This window comes from Erigeron canadensis, chromosome 2, assembly GCF_010389155.1.
Source record: "Erigeron canadensis isolate Cc75 chromosome 2, C_canadensis_v1, whole genome shotgun sequence".
Classification (NCBI taxonomy): Eukaryota; Viridiplantae; Streptophyta; class Magnoliopsida; order Asterales; family Asteraceae; genus Erigeron; species Erigeron canadensis.
In genome coordinates this window covers 26,252,885-26,266,829 of record NC_057762.1, presented here as the reverse complement: position 1 = coordinate 26,266,829, position 13,945 = coordinate 26,252,885, and the positions used below count along the sequence as shown (strand labels likewise).

The following is a 13,945-nucleotide window of genomic DNA, read 5'->3' as shown; positions in this document are numbered from 1 at the left end:
TTTCGGCAGCCAAAAGGAGAGCAAAAAGGCAAGCAAAAATCAACTTAAACTTATATTAATAATAAGGGATTAGATAGATTAAGTAAGGGTTTGATTAAGCCACATATTAAGGGTTGTTTTAAGGTTGAAACAAGGGTTATTTGGAGCTTTTTGGGTCACAAAAATTCTGCCTCTTTTTCATCTTCAAAAAGTGTTCTTCAAGGGTATATATCTTCATCTCTTTATTAGATTAATCTTGTTCTTGTTCATATTAAAAAGGTTTTATCAAAAGTCCATGTTTTCTTTTGAATATACACTTGATGAGGGCAAAGTTGATAGGATGTTTCTTTCCATGCTCATGCATGTGGAATCCATGAAGAAAGATCCAAGGATTCAACTAGTTTAAAGACCCAAAAGTGTAGATATATATTATATAGCTTTTGATATGGTTTTTCTTGTGAAAGATGGTCATATTAATATGTATTATGAAGTTATATTTTCTGGAAAAATTTTATAAAAAAATATGGATTTTATGTTGTGTTGTTAGATCTATAAAAGTTAGCATGAAAAAGTGTTGGTTGTGTTGATAGTTTGTAAAGTAACTTTTTATATAAAAAGATGAACATATTTTATATAATATTTGTACATATATTTCTGGAATATTTCATAAAAATATGTTTTCATGTTGATGGATTTGAGATGGATAAAGATTTATGTTAAAAAGTATTGATTTAAGTGCATACATGCTAGATTTAAGAAGGTTGGATTGTTGTTTGTATTATGAGATGGTTAGAGACTTATATCAACTGAAAAATATGTTAAAAGTCATGCAAATATTCTGGAAAAATTCACAAAATATCAATTATATAAAGCTTGGATCAAAACAAGTTAAAATATGCTTGAAATCGTAAATCGAAAGCTTGTAAAATTGCATTTTGAGCACACACATGCACCATAACTTTATGAACATGAGAATATGATGAACATACTGGAAATATGACATATCAAAAGTATAAAACTCAAGTCATTTGATGCATGGCAAGAATAAGCTCAAAAATCGCCTTTTCGGGTCAAATAATCACTAACCGAAAGCACTAAATTGCACATATCACACCACCACCACCATCACGACTTGAACCACCAAAATATGATGAACTTACTGTGAATATTGAATTTAGAATGAAAATCCATTTTGAAGTACCTTAATAGCCTAAGAAATGAGACAAAAATCACTATTTCGGTAAACGATTTTTAACCGAAAAGTCCTCAATTTAAGCAAGACACAAGAGAGGTTGAATTGATACAAATTTATATTGATATAATTTGCCTAAAAGGCCTGGGATTTTTGGACTAAAACTCTTGTGGTGATTTGTAAGAATTTCTATGATTTAATGAATTAAAATGGTAATTAAAAAGATATATAAATTAATTAATAAAATTATATAAACCATGAATCTGATCAAAGCTACTTAACCAATGATAAAAGTGACCAAAACCTACTGGGGAAAAATAATTACAAGCAAGGGAACAAGAACTATACAATTTAAAAGTAAATTATTAAGTAAAAGTCACTAATTAATCATTATTATTTAATAAATAGAAATAATGCACAAATAAATATAAAAATCACAATGTTACAAATAAAAAGGCTTGGAAATCAGTAGATAATCCATCTATAATTATCTATGAATTTTAGAGATAATTTAAGGACTTAAAAATAATTATAAGGAATTATTTAATTAATAAATCAATAAAATAAGTAAATAATTAATTAGATAATATTAAATTAAATAAATAATTATAAATCAGTAAGATATATCAACATTAATATTATAAGAACAGAAGTGTCAAATATGGTTATTAAACAAAGTATGCAATGGAAAATATATATAAAACAAAGTTAAACTATCGAAATTCCAGTAACCGAACAAAATCGTATGAATGACCTTTACTACCAAATGTCTTCCAACCAAATGAGGTGAACAACATAATGTACTTGAATTCCATAATTAAACAACAACCAAAGTTGGGCAAGTCTACTAGCATACATCTCATGATCTAGTTTACTAGTCATGCAACACACACTTACGTTATGCATATTTCGAATACCATGGTTTAGGCTTGCTTGAGGAAAGACACCACTAGCCGAAGATCTCACTTTTGATCAGCCCTCTTTCACTCTCAAATCAAGTGAGTCATAGCCCCTTTCAAACTATTTATGTGTTTTAACTATCGGGGTGAAAAGCATGATATATAAGCTAAATTGCTTTTATATTACATATATATGAAATGATTCTTGATATTATGATTATGAAATGAAATTGTTTCGTATGTTCATTATGATAAATGATTTATATGATGAGCTTGAGTTCTGTCAAACCACTTTCTTCGGTTCACTACTATTTACTCCGATTATAGAGGCCTGTAGTTAGTTAGTTGCGCAACTAGGTTTCGTCCACCCACCCATTAGTGTAACGGTGGAAGGTTGGTTGCCTTTGTGACAACTTCCACTTCCAGTCCGACCATGGGTGTTCTAGCTACCTTACTTAGGTCGTCTCCATGGCACGGCCCATTATTATTATTATTATTACGACACTTGATTGACAGCTTGTGCAAGATTTATTTATATTATTGGACTTGAATAAAATGGTAGTAGTAGTGACTCAAGCATTTACTCATCTAAGTTAATTGAATTATACCCTTGTGGTTATATGATAATGATTTTATTATGATTGATTATAGTAAGTTGAACATACGCTTTTCAAATGATATATTGGAGGTATACGTGGAAGTTTGGTGACTCTCAAATTTTTGGTTATGATGGATATATATATACTTTATGTTGTTAGTTAAAAACCTATGAACTCACTCAACTCTCGTAGTTGACACTTCTTCTTCTTCATGCTTTTCAGGTTAAAGCTTTAGGTGCGTAGCTTGGACCGCCCTTTTGGACTCTATAATGCTTGTATGGTTGGACAAGTATTGCAAACATTTGATCATTTTAATTATGGAATTGGTTATGTAATGGATTTGGACGTCATCTTGAATTTGTAATCTTTTGGATTTTGAATGTCATTTGAAATCTTGTGTTGACGTTTTATATTTAAATCTTTTGTACCATGTCGTTCTGTGGCATCTCGTGTTTCCGCCTTAGTCGGGGTGTTACATTTTTTGGGGGATCATAGAAGTCGTAACCCATCGTTTCCTTAGGGTATCCGACAAAGATGCACTTAGTAGTTCTGGGTTCAAGTTTGTCAGGCGTATCACGCTTCACAAGTGCCTCACATCCCCAGACTCTTAAGTAAGACAGATTAGGGACATCACCATGCCATAATTCGTATGGTGTCTTGTCAACCTTCTTGGTTGGAACCATATTGAGAATGCGTAAAGCAGTCTCTAGAGCATAATCCCAAAACGAAAATGGGAGAGTTGTACGGGTCATCATCGATCTTACCATTTCTAGCAAGGTTCGATTTCTCCTTTCAGACACTCCATTGTGCTGAGGAGTGTATGGAGGAGTAAGCTGTTGGACAATGCCACATGCTTTAAGATAATCCTTAAACTCTTGGCTTAAGTATTCATCACCTCGATCCGAACGAAGAATCTTGATGCATTTACCGAGTTGATTTTCAACTTCATTCTTAAACTATTTGAATGTTTCAAAGACTTCATGTTTATGTTTAAGCAAGTAAACATAACTATAATGACTGAAATCATCCGTAAAATAATGAAGTAGTTAGCATTTTTCCTTGACATATGTCTAAAAGGGCTACATACATCGATATGTATTAGTCCAAGTAGTTCCTTAGCCCTCTCCGGTTTTATGCGGAAAGGGTATTCTTATCATCTTGCCGAAAACACAAGACATGCATTTAACAAATGATTCATCATTTGATTGTAAGATCCCTTCACGTTGAAGTTTTTCAATGCTTTTCTTGCTAACGGTACTTCGAAAGACACGCATTTATCAAACGATTCATCATTTGATTTGTAAGATCTCTTCACATTGAAGACTTTTAATGCGTTTCTTGCTACTTATAATGCCGAAGATACGCATTTATCAAATGATTCATTATTTGATTTGTAAGATATCTTCACATTGAAGTCTTTAAATGCGTTTCTTGACAAAAATTAAACAAGATGACCATGTCAAAGATAGAGTCCAAGTTAACTTGACTCTTTTGCTATTGAATTATCATTTGAATCTCATCAACACTTATAATTCAGTTAAGAAGATACTTGAAGAACTGGTTAAACCAACTTGCTTCTTCTTCTTGTTCAACTCAGCTAGATACTTAGGACAATTCCTCTTCCAGTGTCTCACTATAGCATGGTGATGACAAGCCTGGTCTTTAGCCGTATGCTCCTTTTTCCAAAGGGTCTTTTAAGGTTTTGAGACTAAACACTTTGTTTTCTCTTACCTAAGTTCTTGCCTTTAGCTTTACGGTTGTTTTGCTTTCTAAACCATTCCCCCCTTGATCATAAAAACTTGGGGTATCTCAGATTTCTTGGAAGGTTTTCTTCATACTCAATCAACTTGATATGAAGTCCAACTATGCTATGCAAATCTGCAATTATCTCTTATGCCAATAAGAATCGACAGAAGATACGCATAGTTTAATCCTTTCTATAATGCTCAAAGTGACTCTTCATCTTGAGTACATGAGCATTTACCGGTTTCCCATACTCGTGTTCAAGTTATGGAGTGACTCAATTAGCTAAAGTAATTCAACTCCAACTTGTTTTCCGTACATAGACTTGAGTTATTTGATCATATCACACGGATGTTGCAATCCGAATTGCTTTTTGAAGTTTAGGAGACATGCTTCTAGCATCAAATAAGCAACCTCAATGTGTCTATTGTACCGAGTAGTTTATGCTTCCAACTGCAAAGCAGTGGCATTCGCATTAGGAATAGCGGCATCTGAGTTTCAATGACATCGGTTTTCTTTTCAACTCTTAGAACAATTCTATATTGACAAAACAGTCATTGAAATTGGTTTCAGAAAGTTTTCTCTTTCTAGCATCGACCTGAAAGCCGATTGGTGTATGTTTTGTGTAGGATTTGTTGCCTTTTACAAAACAGATTTAAGTTCAATTATCAGTATTTTCGATAATCAATCCTTGAGAAATTAATTACCTAAATGTTTATGGAATAAACAATTAATCTCATCAAGGCTAGGATCCATTTGACATGCAACCATTTCATCAGTTGATCTACTAGAAATGATTGCACTCAAAAGGTAAGTGACGATCAGTAATTGCATTACAAGTGCAATTCCTAGATAGTATAGGACCTACGTAAGACGCTCGATTCATCAAGCGATCTATTGTAGTCATGTTTTGTCCCATCTTTTGCCACGGGTCAAGGTCTCACCGCTTAACTCGCTTTAAGTCGTCCAACTAAGAACGTGCAAAATTGACCACCACTGTGTACCAGTGAATGGGTTTTTCCATGCAATCGTCATTTCCCCACTGTGTATCAGTGAGTAAAATAACGACCTCATGTGTCCTTGACAAATTGGATGGCAATGACTTAAGTTTATTGGGTTATACAATTTGATATGTGATCAAAAAGTTATGTTTAGAAGATTCATGCACATCTTCCAAACATAATATTTAATAAAATCATTTGTATAGTCTTAGCAACACAAGAGAGCTCGGTAGCTCCATTTGAACTCACAAAGAAGCGCAAGGGCAAAGGTATGCGATAAATGCGATTTAAAAACCCGCCCTTTTAGAAGGCTAGCGCACTCCGACTTATACCTCTCTTAGAGTTTGTTCAAATGGGTGAGCCGGTGTATCTCAAGGTTGTAGGACTCCAATTTTATTAAAAAATCTCTTATTTCGATATTGCTTAGTCATGTTTATCTTTTCTCAAAACAATTTTACATCACAATTTATCTCAATAAATATGCAAAATTATAAACAATAACTATTTAAGCATGCAACGAGTTATGGTAGGCCACCTAAACATGTCACTATGGTTTATTAATGTCTAATCCGGCTCCCCCTTCAAAGAAGAGGACCACATACATCAAGTTGTCTTGATTGCGTAAGCCTTAAACATGTACAACACAAACAATTATCATATAATCACATAGTTAGCTTTCTGGAAATTCCAGTAGCTTCACGACCTGTTTAGACCTGTTCCTGGTCTGATTCAGATTTCGACCAGAACTACAAAGTTTTAGCCCTATGTGTTGGGAATCGACAGTTCAAAGAACAGCTTCTAACTCATTACGGATTAAAAGATATGAATTTTTTAGTAAACTATCGCAAAACAGAAAATTTATACGAAAAATTCACATTGTCACACAATTAGTTTTGCAATTATCTAGCATAATTAACCCTAATGATCAAGATTTCAGATCAATATATCTAAGTAAGAATCATGAATGATTTGCATGAAAAATTCATGATTTTTACTTCTTTTTAACAATTAAAAGTAAAGGTATAACACATAATTACATACGATTTATCATATAAACATGTAATTAAATCAAAACTTGGATTAGGAACCCAAAAAAAGACTTTTTTTTTTTTTTTTTTTCTGGAAAAAAATTTCGATCCATATATAAATATATATGTATATATACATATATTAAATAAAACCTTTTTCTTATTAAATAATGTAATTAAATTACAAAACCAATTTAACTATATATATATACATAAAATCGAAAATTGGAGATCAAGAACCCTAACCCCCCTTCAAGTTTTGATCTTTTGGTAATCAAAAAACATACATAGTAGGCTCGTGATACCACTGTTGGGTTTTATAACTAATTATCACAACAAATCACAAAGCACGCAACGAAAGACAAGATCTATGTAGTTTAACTAATTAACCAAAGAATAGAATTTGTACCTTATGCTAGTACTTGATCACGAACTCACAAACCCGTTGTGTATCTCCCTTAATTCGAAACCTCAACACTTGAATCAACAAAACTCCTTGGTATTCGTCGAACACAAGTTGGAAGAAACAAAATACTTGTTTCGGTCGAATTCAATTTGTCGAACAAAACAAAAACCCCAAGTGCAATTAATATTTAAATATAATACTTGTTCCACGAATGGAACCAATCTAAAAGTTTAGATTTTGGTGTTTTGGTTTTTCGACTGAGAAGAATCGGAGGTGAGAGTTATTAGGTTTTACAACTCTAATTGTCTTGTGTGAATTGATTGAAAAACCTTTGAATTAAGCCCTCTATATATAGGGAATAATTAGAGTTTTTAATCTTGGTGACCAAGTAATCTTAAGGCCAAAAAGCCTTGTAATTTTCGGCCCACATGTTTAGGGAATTAGAGTCCAACACTAATTTCCTAATTTCACATTTAATCCTCCTTCTAATTAATTTAAATACAATTAATCTTTTAACTTATTTAAATTAATTATTCCGTGATCAAATTAATCAATACATTACATTTAATATATTAATTAATTATAGTTACATTCACGTTGAGGTGTGACCCCGTAGGCTTAAATACTTTTCGGACATACGTTCATTTTACGTGATCATAATCCAACAGTAGTATCCGGGCTCATAAACACGAAAGTTTCCTTGAGCATTTCCTTGAATATTGACAATAGCTTTACTAAAATCCGGTGCTCCAGGAAGAATCAGACGAAACTTTCTGGTTTCTGTAGGGTTTAAATATGCATTTCTGCAAGATATGTATAAGCCCAACCAAATCCCAGGAATCCATCCAAGTTCAGACGATAAGTTAAAAGAACCATTTCGGCCCACGACAGCTGTTTGCATCACTTTATGAGGTGGCAATTCATCCTTTCCAGTAACAATCGGTAAATTTGTTGAAATTTTTTCTGTCCCTCAAGCGACATCTACGAGGTAATTTGCTTTTTTCACCGGATCAGATTGCCATATTCTATCAAAAAAGGATCATCTAGATATCTGAAATGTGAATAGAACAACTTCTATAAACATCTTGAATACAAACCATATAGATCATGACTGTGAACATGGCAATCTTGTTAAAAAAAAAAAGAAGAGTTCCCATTTACACTTTGGGGGGAATTTGACATTATCCATTGTATCATAAAAGCTGTATGGTCTGACTTGGCATATCGTTCATTTAACATTCTTTTTGTAAAGGTATCGTCCACATAACATCATATGAAACTATGCAAAGTTCCTCTAACAAACATGAATAAACCAATGTGGAGCGGAGTCAATATCTCAAGTAGTCAAGCTATGGTTTGAACTGTAACAAGCACATATAACTTAGAGATTTCCGTATTAATGAGATTTCACAAAAGGAGAAGTGTTGCAATGTTCACTAGTCATGGAAGGTACTTATGCTACAAGGAAAAAGTAAGAGCGAACTACTCTTTTTAGCTCAATAATTAGTTAAAAAGTTCATATATACAGTACATCTTAATAACAGATATATACAACAAGGAAAATTACTGGTTTCATATAAGTCACAAAGTTCATATTGGTTATGAAGTCGAAAAAGAACTTGGCTTGTCCTTCGTGGTGGTGGTAAACTCATAATACTTCAATTGAAGATAAACCATACTTGTTTTTCACATAAGGCCCCCCTTCCAAATGTAAGAAACAAGATATAATACTCATTTGATAAACTAACATCATGTAAGCAACAATTTAGTGGATAACCATATTCATATCATTAGACAGCAACAATTTAGCATTACACACTTCATCTAGTGTCATACAAAATAAGAAGAGACAAGCATAGATAGTGCAACCATAAAAGATAGGACATCATAAGTCATAAACTGTTCACAAAAGATAACAAGACTAATTAGTTCATGGTAGACCCCCAAAGTCAATTTAAATAAAGTGGCCTCATGGGCAGACAACAAGCTGACATTAAAAGTAGCTACTCCAATTAATTGAAACCATAACACTTCTCCCATCCAGTTGATCAGTGTAAGCAGTCACCCCATACTGCGCTTCCTCTTGTTGGTTGAACCATGGACTCCTGTAATTCGTTGTATGAAAGAATTAGGCCACAAGGTAAAGAAAACGAATCAACAAAACAAGTTTTCAAGCATTCCACTCATGAAAGGATCAGGAGGCTTGTTCAAATTTCTGTCCCTTAGGAATGTCTAATATTTATGACTGCCACCACTTTCAGATAGAACAGGTTGGTCTCACACAAGGCAAGAACCTGTCCGAGATTAACATTTTGTTTTCGATGTCCATATAATTAAATAAATCCCATACAGAACAGATGGGTTGGCATATGGAAACAGCTTAACTACTCTGAAGACTAGTAAAAGCATAAATTTGACTCGGAAGTTTTAGCACCACCACGGGATATCAATAAGGTCAGAAATCAGTAGCAACAACGCCAGCAGCTGAAGCAATGAATATTAGAGGACCAGCTCATACAAAGACTATTTGTATTGTATTACCATGTAGATGTAAACGCTTGAAGACTTTTTGATGAAATCTACTTGTACTTATTTGAATAAATATGTAATGAAGTTAGTCTTTCATGTTGTTCAAGACCGCCACAATTCTGTCGATAGCATCTCGCATAAGTTTTTTGACGACCTCAGTCAACTTTGGCCCGAATCCCTTGTAGCAATAAACCTGCTGTAGACCCAGTGTGATAACTGAACCACCACCCGTATTGCTACTGCTACTGCTAGTGTTCTGGAGGCTGTTGGAGCTAATGGCAACCCCTGATAACCCAATTAGAAGAAAATGCAGAGGAACTCGATCATGTTTGGCAAGAACAAACGACTGTTTTGTAAGCAAGGACCACACCACTAGTGAACCAGACGGGCTGACACTCGTCTCTTGTAATAAGAGCTCATTGAGGACCGACTGGTTAGCCTGTTGCAAGTTGCAACAAATGTCAACAGTTAAACACTAAAGTCACCCCAAAAAAAAAACGTGTGTAACAACATACCTGAACGGATATCTTGTTCCTGGGGTCATCACCAGTTGTGTAACATGTCACCTCTGTGAGTCGGCCAATCCTCCCAGACGCATCCAGCTGTGAAAACAAAATTAAAATGAGATATAACGAATGTACTGCGTATGTGCGTGTGGATGTATAGAAGGGTACCTCATGACGTCTACTTTCATCTCCAAGGATTCTTTAGACGAAATCTGGAGAATGCGGTACACTAAAGGTGGTGGTTGTAAACAAGACATATTCTTCTGGGTTACCACGATTGGGAGACTCTTGGATCTTTAAGTAAGCAAATGCCCGAGAGGGGGGAGGAACACGCGAGGAGGGGTCAGGTTGGCGACAGAGAGGGCCAATGTTCAAATAGAAGTCATGAACCATCCTTTTTGAGATCATCATCACACGTCTCTTCTCAAAATCCAATCGATCTGTGGTCCATAAATCAGATACTCAGTTATGATATGCAGATCAACGTACGGTTAGTCATTCACAACTACTTAAAATGTTGATGAATAGGATAGGAAAAATAAATGTACCTTGTCCTCTTAAGCGTGTGAGAGCTATATCAGGCATGGATGGACGATAAGATCTTCTTTCACACGATCGTGCAAGGCACGCAACCCATCGTTCGACACCGAACGCAAAGCCTCTACAGCACAGATCGTTGTAGAGCTTGGGGTCCAGGTAACTCTGTTCGAGTTCCAAATGCTCCACCCATGTGACCTGTTCATCAAATCACCATGATGCAATTAGGCGTGAAGAGACAATTAAGAAATGTGTCATGCAACAGGATGTGTTTGTGTTTTGTTAACGGACAACAGATTAGTAAAGGAGAAGGTCATAAACACCTGGGACGATCCATCGGCTATTCCTTGTATCAAACACCCGCAAGGATAACCAACGTTCAGCAAACTATCAACTGAGACGTCGGCTACTACCCAAGTCGATTCATCAATCTTCTTACAAGCTCTAAGGATAACAAAGGTCCTTGCGGGAACAATAGGTGTAGTCGCCTGCAATGATATCTGGATCTGAGAGACAAAACACAAGATCATGATAAATAAGCAAGCAAGGGGAAGAAGCACATGTATATATGCGTGAAGCTTGAAAACAATGAACGAGTGGAGGCCAGGTGACATACAAGCTGCACGGAGCCATCTGGGTTACAATACGGTGATCCCTGAACCAAGAATCGAAGGCCTGTAGATTTTGACACTATGGATGGGAATAGCTGTTCCCAGTCCCTCTGGAAATTAAAAAAAGAAAAAAAAAAGGGGGGGTTAAAAAGGTTGGATAACAAACTCAATACTAATTAAATTGACAAAGAGAGAAAATATGTGTACATCACAGCGTATGGTGAGCTTCTTGGCAAGGAGGGTGTGTTCCATCTTGACAACAGCAGAAGCCCGGGATGCGCGAGTCCATGAGGAATTAGCATGACCATCATCTGTCCACACTGCTTCGGGCCGGGGGAAAGTCTGTTGATAATGTAGCTGGTTAAGCAGGCCGTCGTTGGTCCAGAAAGAGCCATCTTTGTCGAGAGCAAGAGCGGACAACTCATGGACAGCGCAGGCAGCAACGAGGGAGTGGTCGATGTATCTTCCATCCTTTGTTAAGAAACTGCTAAGGACCGACCGTGATGATGAATCAATCTGCATGTACGTACCGAATTAACACATCAATGTACATAATCAGGGTCCAACTTTGTTGATGTCATGACATAAAAGCAAGAGGCGGGTCCAGCTTTGTATGAGGGTGTCCTCAAGATGAGCCAACTATTATCAGAATATTTCTTATTTCTAGCATATATTTCAGATAGCCCAACCCAAAGGGCTGGGCTAAAGAAAATCTTTTCCAAGCCCACATGTGTATATTTGGAAACCATTGCTTATTTTCAAGTCTTCCAGTGTATATTATGAGTTTTTAATAAAATGATATTGCTTTAAATATCATTTAAGATTTAATAACTAATGTGGAGCACATAATATCTTGATATTTTCAGACAAGTATTCAAAAGTATATGTATTTTCACCATTAAAGAATATTTCTGGGCCGGGGGTCGGGGTCAGCACGCTTTCATACAGTATATACATATATGTATGTATGTATATTAATAACATAATAAGCTATTCATCCATCCATATATATGATTGTGTGCGTGTGTGTGTGTATAACTTGATTGATTGTTATAAAGGGCAGGATTATAATGAAGAATTGATAAATAAACAGTAGCTAGCAGATATATATATGTGTGTGTGTGTGTGTGTGTGATTACAAAGGTATTTTTTTAATAATAAAAATAAAACAAATTAACCTGTCGCTGGTGTGGTGGATGAACAGCAGCAAAAGAAAAAGCACCTTTAAGCAGCTTACATTCAAGAGATACCCGGGTTGCTTGTAAATGGCGTATTTGCTCGTGCTAAAATAGGAAAAATCATCAAATCAAATCAAAATCAAAATTAAAATAAAAGTGGGTATTAGTAGATATAATAACTGATTTGGGCTAAGCAATATTCCATTGAATCGGTTCTTACATATAAGGAGGTAAGTACGTACCTTACTATATTCATCTCCAGGATCCAAAACAATTTCTCCATCCTCAGTTTCTTTTGGGTATTCTTGTGTAGAGCAAATTTCTTTTGGGATTAATGATGCCATTGCCATCGATCGAGTAATCCTTTGGGACTTTGTTTTAGGGTTTCCTCGCTTTTCCCTTATTTATTTATACTCTCTCGTTTTCAAGGGTTTTCCTCGCTTTTATCTCTCTCTCTCTCTCTCTCTATATATATATATTATTTATTATTATTTATTTATTTTATTCCTACCATTTCTATGAGAACGTTTCGACAGAACACACACACGTTCGTTCTCCGTTCATCTGGTATATTAACCTCAATTTTGTCTTCTTATATATGTATCTGTATCTATAGATGCGTATATGTATTTGTATCTAGTAATTTCTATCTATATATGTGTATTTGTATCTGTACCTATTGTTGAAATATAGTGATTCCGTTAGCTTAGTTTTATTTTATGGCTAATTAAGTGTTAGTTCGATCTCAAGTCATAGATTGAAGCTTAATTTGTTACTTCTTCAGGCTCGTGAATATATATCTAGGTTAATAGTCTCTTATCCGATTTCATTCCAGTGATTTTATGACTAAAGAACCTTTCAAAGTTTGATTTAGTTGAGCGATAGTTATTGTGTGTGTTTTCACTGTATGAATCACATAGACATGATTTACTATAGAAACAACCAGCATGTTTCATACAGAGAATGGTTCACGTTTGTTAAGCATGCCCTTGAGAACAGGTTTTATGCATGACTAGAAAGGTTATCACTCTACTATTGAATGTGACTTCATAAGAGCTAAAAGTGAGAAAACAACAAGTTATTTGTACTGATAGTTTGGATGTTTATTTTGTGGATCAAATACATAAATTAAATCTCTAAATGTTTATGGTACAAAACTAAGACTTGATATGGATACTACAATAACTGAATACTTCTGAAGATGATCGTTAAAAACTTGGGGCCTAGTTTAAAAGAATTAAGTATCTCAACTTATGTTGTTAAACTACTAATAAAAAAAAAATTTAGAGGTTGATGCAAAAATCAATATGTTCACCTAGATTACATTATCAATCTTGTAGAGATAAATCAATATGTTCACCTAGATTACATTATCAATCTGTTGAACTCACATTTCCATTTTTAGCAGAAAGATCTTGCAAACTAATAATGTTGAACGGGTTGAAGACGAAAAGCAAGACCAGCCCATATGTTCACCTAGATTACACTATCAATCTTGTAACATTATTAAGGGACATGTCAGTCAAGTCCGCGGAGTATGAAACTTTTGTGAAGAATTGCATAGGAGTTTATTCTTTATGAACAACGAAGGGATAAAACCGTAAAAGGGCAGTTGTTGGCTACTGCAGTTATAGACTTTGCGGAGTATGGTATTCTTACGTTGTTAAATATGCTCGTATAATATTTTTTTTTTCTGTTTATTCACAATGTAAGCTACACGATTTTAATTTGTATCCT

The 13,945-nt window shown here is 34.7% G+C and overlaps 1 protein-coding gene, 1 long non-coding RNA gene and 1 pseudogene across 2 annotated transcripts; all 3 read right to left on the bottom strand.

The window, feature by feature from the left end:
* The window catches only part of LOC122587980, a 36,791-nt pseudogene extending 27,615 nt beyond the window's left edge, over nucleotides 1-9,176 (bottom strand).
* Nucleotides 9,177-9,732: 556 nt separating this feature from the next.
* LOC122586423 lies at nucleotides 9,733-10,312 on the bottom strand. Its single transcript, XR_006321989.1, has 3 exons — nucleotides 10,051-10,312; nucleotides 9,892-9,978; nucleotides 9,733-9,815 (listed from the first exon to the last, which is right to left on the bottom strand). It is a non-coding gene; the product is annotated as an uncharacterized LOC122586423 (long non-coding RNA).
* Nucleotides 10,313-10,377: 65 nt separating this feature from the next.
* LOC122587979 (homeobox-leucine zipper protein HDG11-like) lies at nucleotides 10,378-12,558 on the bottom strand. Its single transcript, XM_043760128.1, has 6 exons — nucleotides 12,451-12,558; nucleotides 12,209-12,313; nucleotides 11,238-11,546; nucleotides 11,036-11,140; nucleotides 10,743-10,925; nucleotides 10,378-10,617 (listed from the first exon to the last, which is right to left on the bottom strand). Exons 1-6 carry the CDS (start codon nucleotides 12,556-12,558, stop codon nucleotides 10,378-10,380), a joined length of 1,050 nt encoding a protein of 349 aa, XP_043616063.1.
* Nucleotides 12,559-13,945: the final 1,387 nt, after the last annotated feature.

Coding starts and splice junctions, on each gene's coding strand:
- LOC122587979 (XM_043760128.1), bottom strand. CDS start 12,558: ATGGCAATGGCATCATTAATCCCAAAAGAAATTTGCTCTACACAAGAA. Junction 12,314..12,450: donor CTGGAGATGAATATAGTAAG/GTACGTACTTAC, acceptor TTCCTATTTTAG/CACGAGCAAATACGCCATTT. Junction 10,618..10,742: donor TAGCCGATGGATCGTCCCAG/GTGTTTATGACC, acceptor TTTGATGAACAG/GTCACATGGGTGGAGCATTT.